Here is a 7,046-nt window from a genome sequence, read left to right as displayed (position 1 = left end):
TTTTTTTTTCTTCCCCTTCTTTTGGTACCGGGGATTGAACTCAGGTCCTCGTGCTTGTGAGGCAGGTGGCGGAACCACTGAGCTAAATCCCTGGCCCTCAATTATAAATTTTTTTAATCACATAAATTTCAGTAAGAGGGCCAGGGATTTAGCTCAGCGGTTCAGTGGCCTGCCTTGCAAGGGCAAGGACCCGAGTTCAATCCCCGGGATCAAAAAAAAATATTTTTTTTTCAATAAGAAATTTAGACTACATATAGTCTGGTTTTTTGGGTTTTTGTTTCTTTTTTTTGTACCAGGGATCAAACTTAGGTGCTTGTGCTTGCAAGGTAGGCGGCAGAACCACTGAGCTAAATCCCTATCCCCCATGTAGTCTGTTTTTATCTGCTTCCACAGTATTATGTCCTTAATACTTAAAGAGTTCTCTCAGAAGTATCTATTATGTGACAAATGAAAAATGAGTATCATAAAGCAGCACCACAAGGCAGCTATGTAATTAAGATTTAAAGAATTAATGAATGTATTATTTATAGAAAAGCTTTCCTTCACTGAAAATTTAAGTTGCTTTACATTCTTAACATGTATTCTTTTTGGTGACAACTTATTTTATGTGTCATTTTTAATTATATAATTAGCTAGACAACAAAAACAACCTATAAATCCTTTATCACTTTCAAGCTTTTTTATTCCCCTTTCTCCTTCTGTATATTAGGGAAGGTGGACTGGAAGGAAACCTAATGGCTTTGTGAATGAAATCTGAGTTCAAAAGTACCAAGTATAGGACCAGGGATTTAGCTCAGTGGCATTGCCACCTGCCTCACAAGGTCCTGAGTTTGATCCCTGGTATCACTAAAAAAAATTATCAAGTATATTAATTGTGTCTGAAATATATCATAAAGATACAAGATGCTCAGGAACTATGCCTAAAGATCAGAGTCAAATGAGAACTTAATAAGTAAAACCTAAATAAATCCAGCTGTAATCAGATATAATACGTATTAATTCTGTTATTGAAAATATATTAATATTTCTGTGACTTTTTTTCTCTTTCTTTGATTTTCTCAGACAAGTTCTTGCTGTGTACGTTAGGTGGGCCTCAAACTCAAAATTCTCCTGCCTCAGTGCCTTGAGTACTGGGATTAGAGGCATGTGTCACCACACTCAGAAGTAAAATTTTTTGGGGGGATACGGGAACGTGAACTTGGGACCTTGTGCTTGTGAGGCAGGCCGCAAAACCACTGAGCTAAATCCCCGGCCCAAGAAGTAATTTTTTAATAAGGCTAAATTAGTTAAGAAATTACCAGAAAAGATATTATGGATAATGAACTATTTTAAATAAACATTATTATACTTTATGTCAAATTAAGACCGCTAGAAACAATACTACTTGTTCAATTATTAAGAGTGTACATCAGGAAGTAAAAGAAGTATGTTCTGGTGACCATAATGAAAGAAAGAGATTTATCATGCACTTGAAAATCATATCAGAAAGATATAAAATAATCTAAACGCTAAAAATAAACACTAAACTCTATCTTACATTATATAATGCACTGAGTAGAGCTGATAAATGCCAATAATATACAATCATGCTAGGTAGTAGCCAGAGCTAACTTTTATTTCACCTAGAATAAAAACCAAATACTCTATGTAAAACAAAGCCATCAAACAAGTAAAACCGTGTATTTAATGTCAACCTGAACACAAATCAATTTAACAATACACTGAAGAATAAATCAAACAACATAATTACTAGCAATTAGCCTAAGAAAACTGTTCCACTTTTTTCCCCAAAAGTAAAGCACTAAACAGCAAACGGAACATAGGGTGCCAAGAAACAGTCTAAAATATATAAAATGTAACCAGCATAGAGAATTTGAAAATTAACCTGTTACATATATTACATACATGCACACACATACATATATACACATATATATTAAAGTTAGTTATCTTTTAAAGACCAACATTTTGGGAAAACAAATGTGTTCCCCAAAAAAAGATTTTTTTCTTCTAAATTGACAAATGTCAAATTGTCTTCAGTTTGATTTTCCTTACAATAAAACAGAATTGTTAAAAGTTCATTTTACTAAGTCCCTACTATGAGCTAGGCATTAAACTAGGCATTTTACATATATTAACTTCTTCAATCTCTCATAACTAGAAGGACATTGAAAATTACTCTTAAAGATTTTATATACTAGAAAATAAACCACATATTAACTCTTTATAGGAATAATTCCATCTGCACTTAAATAACAAAACTCACAAATCAATTACAATAGCTCCCAATATCTGATTTTACTTTCGCTGGTTTCAATCATCCATGATCAAAAGCAGTCTGAAAATATTAAATGGAAAATTCCATCAATAAACAATTATAAATTGTAAACTGTGCACCACTGTGAGTAGTGTGATGCAGTCTTGTACCAATCTGCTCCACCCTGCTCAGGATGTGAATTACCTCTCTGTCCAGCACATCCACACTACATATGCTATGCTATGTCCACCTATCACTCACTTAGTTACAATCTCAGTTTTCATATTGACTGTTATAGTAGCAGTGCCTGTGTTCAAGTAAGCTTTAATATACTTACTAATGGATCCCTGGTGCAAGAGTAGTGATGCAATGAGGCAGGACAGACTAACTCTGGCATCACTGCAGCACATATTAAAACACACACACGAGTATGGTCACGTTGACATTTCAGTCAACAACAGACTACGCATACAACAATGATCCTGGAAGATTACATCACAGAGTGATGTTGTAGCAATTTCACTTTGAGGAAATACACTCTATGATGTTCCTGACAACAATGAAATCAACTAAAGATGCATTTCTCAGAACACACCCCATGGGAAACAGACACATGACTATACACAATACGTGTAGTTCAACAGCATCCTTGGTTATCCATTGGAGGTCTTAGAATATGCTCCCAGAGTATAAGGGTTAATTATGCCCAATACATAGTACTTTTAAAGAATATCAAATTCAGGCATTCACATAAAGAAGAACTTTTTTGGTATAAACATACAGTCATGTATTGCTTAACACCAAACAAGGTTATATTCTAAGAAATGTGTCCCTAAGCAATTCTGTCATTGTGCAAACATCACCAAGTGTACTTACTTAAACATATTTATATAGGATAGCCTACTATGTAACAAGGCTATATTACAATCTTATAGGACCACTGTTGACCATAACATCATTATACAGATCATAACTATATTCATAAATATCCACAGTACACAACAAGTCATATACTGAAGAATTAAAGTGAATAATAAAACCTACAAAAATTATCCTATAAGTAAGAAGTACATACTTATCAAAGGGCCTTGAAGAGAAACATCTGGCTATTTATGACTTTTAGGTAAAACACTGAATCCTGACTTTCTCCTTGGTTGAAATAATCTCCAGAGAAGAGCGGAGTAATTCAAATGTACATTTATACACACAGAAATAGAACAAAGTATAATCAACATTTTTACTATATTCATCTAAATCCAATTTTTCTTACATATTTATTGTCAACTAAGTTTCAGAAGTCTTAACTTATCTAGAAATTTGGGCAAAAGGTTGAATATTTTCTAAGTTTCTTAATAACTGAAATAGTCTCGACATTAAAAAAAAAAAAGACAAAGCCCCCAATAGGAGTAAGATGTACTTCAAATATGTATTTATATACACAGAAATATAACAAAGTTATAATAAACACTTCTTAGCACATTAATCTGGGCCCACTTAAAAATTTTTTTCTTCCTTATTTGTATGCTATAGCCAAATTTAAAAAAAATACTAAAATGATAGAAAAATGGCTGTGCTTATTTAAAAATCAACCACTAATGCTGAAGATGTCTGATTTTTAAACCTCAGAAATAAATAACAAAGTTTATCTATAAATCCAGAGGCCACTGGCAATGCAGAAAATTACATTGTTAAATAATTCACCATTCCCAATAACCAAAACAAATAAATATATTACATAGAACACAACAATTTTGCCTTTAAAAAACCTAATTAGTATACTCTCATTCTTTTTGCTTAAGAAATACATACAATTCTCAGAACCAACAGCCAACATACCATCTGTAAAACAGTGGAGAAGGGTATTTTTCCAAAGATTACATTTTCTATTACTCAGGAGACTTTACTGCAGGAAAAGTACTTTATTCTAGGTAAATTTTTAAAATAAATTTCCATGATGAGAGCAAGAAGAGATCAAAAATATGATCTTTTTCTACACAGTTATTAGAAAGGTCTCTGAAGGAGGCAAACTCTATTTTCTCAATAAATGTAAAACACTCTTATCATTCTATACTTTGTCAATAAAATTTATATTCATGCACATATACACATGAAGTACAAATTATTAAAATTCATCTAGCTAAAATGCATCATAACCAAAAACAAATTTCTTACCCAGATTTTGCTTTTTCGTCGTCAGCTTCTACCTTTATGCTCAGGGATTCATCTATCCTACTTGTGTCATCATCTCCTCCTTCTAGATTTTCATTTTCTTCTGTGGTCTTAATGTTAACTTCTCTTTCCTGATCAGACTGTGTAGGTACAGATTCTAATAAATTCCTTTTACTTCCCTAGAAAAAGATCAGAGGAACTAAACCAACAAAAGTAAATTTTTTCAACCTAAATCCATGATCTTAAACTGTTAGCAACAGGAGGTGACAAACAATTCTAACCTGATAATCACTAGTTAAAATTTAAGAAATTCATGACATTCTTAAAATAGACAAAAATGCCTAAGAGACATTTTGATTATTACTATCAAAATTATGCAAAAGTAGCACTTAAGAAAATTTATAAACAATAAAGTGTAATATCATATAATAAATGAAACTTGAGATTTTTAGAGAATGTGGAAAATACACCAAATGCAGCAAGACAATCAACAATATCTGATTTACCAGAGAGGGTTTAATATTTTCCTTTCTTTCAATTTCATCCTCAGAGGGTTTTTCTTCTTTTGGTATTATATTCCTTTCCTCTTCAATCTTTATTTCTTTAATCTCTGTTTCATTTTCTTCCTTAACTCTTACTTCTTTTACAATTTCACACTCCTTACATGGCTTGTTAACAACTTTCTCTGGCAATGCCATCTGAAATTCAATAGCAGCTGACCTACAATATTCTTCAAAACCATATAAGTATCTGGAAACAGAAAATTACATTTGATAAAAACATTTCAAAAGAGTACTGCACAGTTTTTAAAATGTGCACTCATTTCTTTTAAACTCTGTGATAAGAACCTATGTGAATATTCTAATATATTCTACTTAGTTCTTCTCCATCTTTTCAACCCAAATAGAACATTTCGTGAAAGAAAAAAGTACCTTAAAAAAACTACTAAAACCAAGCATGGTGGTACATGCCTGTAATCCCAGTACTCAGGAGGCACAGGCAGGAGGAGTGCCTTGAGTTCAAGGCCAGTCTAAACTACACAGTAAAGCCATGTCTGGTAAAACAAACAAACCCAGGCCTGGTACCACACCCCTGTAATCCCAGCAAACTGGGAGGCTGAGACAGGAGGATGCCAAGTTCAAGCCCAGCCAGGACAATTTAGCAATTTAACAAAATAAAACACATGGGGGGAGGTGGGAGGCGGCAGGGATTTATCTCAGTGGTTCAGCCGCCCTCAAGGTCCCAAGTTTAATCCCTGGTACCAAAAACAAAACAACACAGAAACACAGTACTGAGGGAGAAGTTCTACAAAAAGCCCTGCATTCAATCAGCTCCAAATCAACAACAACAGTACTAAGAGTTAAAAAAAAATGATAATCTTCAATATAATAAATGTAAGTATTAAGGAATATTAATACTATCATCTAACTCTTGAGCATTTCTTATATGTAAAGCATTGGGCACCTTAGAGTAAGTCTTACTAATCAACAGAGTAATCCTAGGCTCAACTATATAGTGAGACCCTGTCTCAAAAAAAAAAAAAAAAAAAAAAAAAAAAAAAAAAAAAAAAAAAAAAAAAAAAAGAAAAGAAAAAAGACAGAGAGACTACAAGGGAGGAACACCAAAGAGATGACAACAAAGAAGATAAAGATTGAGAAGGAGGAGGAAGAGGAGAAACAGTAATCGTAAGGGACAAGCAGTATTCTAATTTTAAAAATGACGAAACTAAGGCTTAGGAGAATAAATAAATGGTCAAAAGGCACAAACAATTAATGATTGGTAAAGCAGGATTAAAACGTGGATGTATTTGACTTAATTTTTTTCTTTTAATTGGTGCTGAGAACTGAAATGACGGCTTCACAAATGCTAGGCAACTAATCTACCACTGAGGTACATCTCCAGCCCTTTTTTAATTTTGAGACAGGGTCTTGTTAAATTACCCACACTGGACTTGAACTTACAATCCCCCTGCCTGAGCCTGCTGAGTAGCTGGGCATACAGGCATGTGCCACCAAGACACACTATAACATTAGCTTTTTAACTTCTAGGCAGTATTTCACAAATGTTCCTGGCCACATTTACAATATATGTCATAAATCTATCATATACACTAAAAAATGCTGTTACAGAGTGATTAGTAAAATGTTGTTTCTTCTCTGATAACATAAAATAACCTCAAAAGATAACTTCTATCTTGCTTTCCAGATAAGATATATAACACAGTATATATCAAGAACACTAACTTACTTTTTATAAGCACATTTAACATTGTATCCTGCAGCTGAATTTAAGACAGGGATTCCAAGGTCCTGGTAGACTTGTTTCCAAACAGCTCCACTTTCAATCTAATGGACAAAGTGAAGTAAAAATTCCCAAATTAAGATGGGAACAAAGTAAGATTTTGACAAAGCATATAAAATTATAGGTTTGCATTTTGATATTAGACGCAAAGAAATGAAAACCATCAAACTTGACAAATTTGGCTTAAAAATTTAAAAAATGAGTAGTCAAAAAATCTCAGAGAGGGGCCAGGGGATTTAGTTCAGTGGTTCCACTGACTGCTTCGCAAGCACAAGGACCCAAGTTTGATCCCTGGTACAAAAAAAAAAAAAAAAAAAAA

General features: G+C 33.1%; 1 protein-coding gene across 3 annotated transcripts in view; it reads right to left on the bottom strand.

Annotated features, from left to right (window-relative positions):
• Positions 1-7,046, bottom strand: part of Arid4b (AT-rich interaction domain 4B) — a 146,675-nt gene that overhangs the window by 42,965 nt on the left and 96,664 nt on the right. For all 3 annotated transcript variants that reach the window (XM_010621972.2, XM_010621970.3, XM_010621973.3), the window contains 3 exons: positions 6,674-6,771; positions 4,933-5,176; positions 4,430-4,605 (listed from right to left, as the gene is read on the bottom strand). In XM_010621972.2, the coding sequence (XP_010620274.1) occupies positions 4,430-4,605; positions 4,933-5,176; positions 6,674-6,771 (518 nt within the window). The remainder of the gene's footprint in view (positions 1-4,429; positions 4,606-4,932; positions 5,177-6,673; positions 6,772-7,046) is intronic.

The sequence above is a fragment of the Fukomys damarensis genome, unplaced genomic scaffold (genome assembly GCF_012274545.1).
Source record: "Fukomys damarensis isolate Sample0158 unplaced genomic scaffold, DMR_v1.0_HiC HiC_scaffold_10, whole genome shotgun sequence".
NCBI lineage: Eukaryota > Metazoa > Chordata > Mammalia > Rodentia > Bathyergidae > Fukomys > Fukomys damarensis.
Note: the sequence above shows the minus strand (reverse complement) of the source record. Positions and strands in the feature narration are given on the sequence as shown.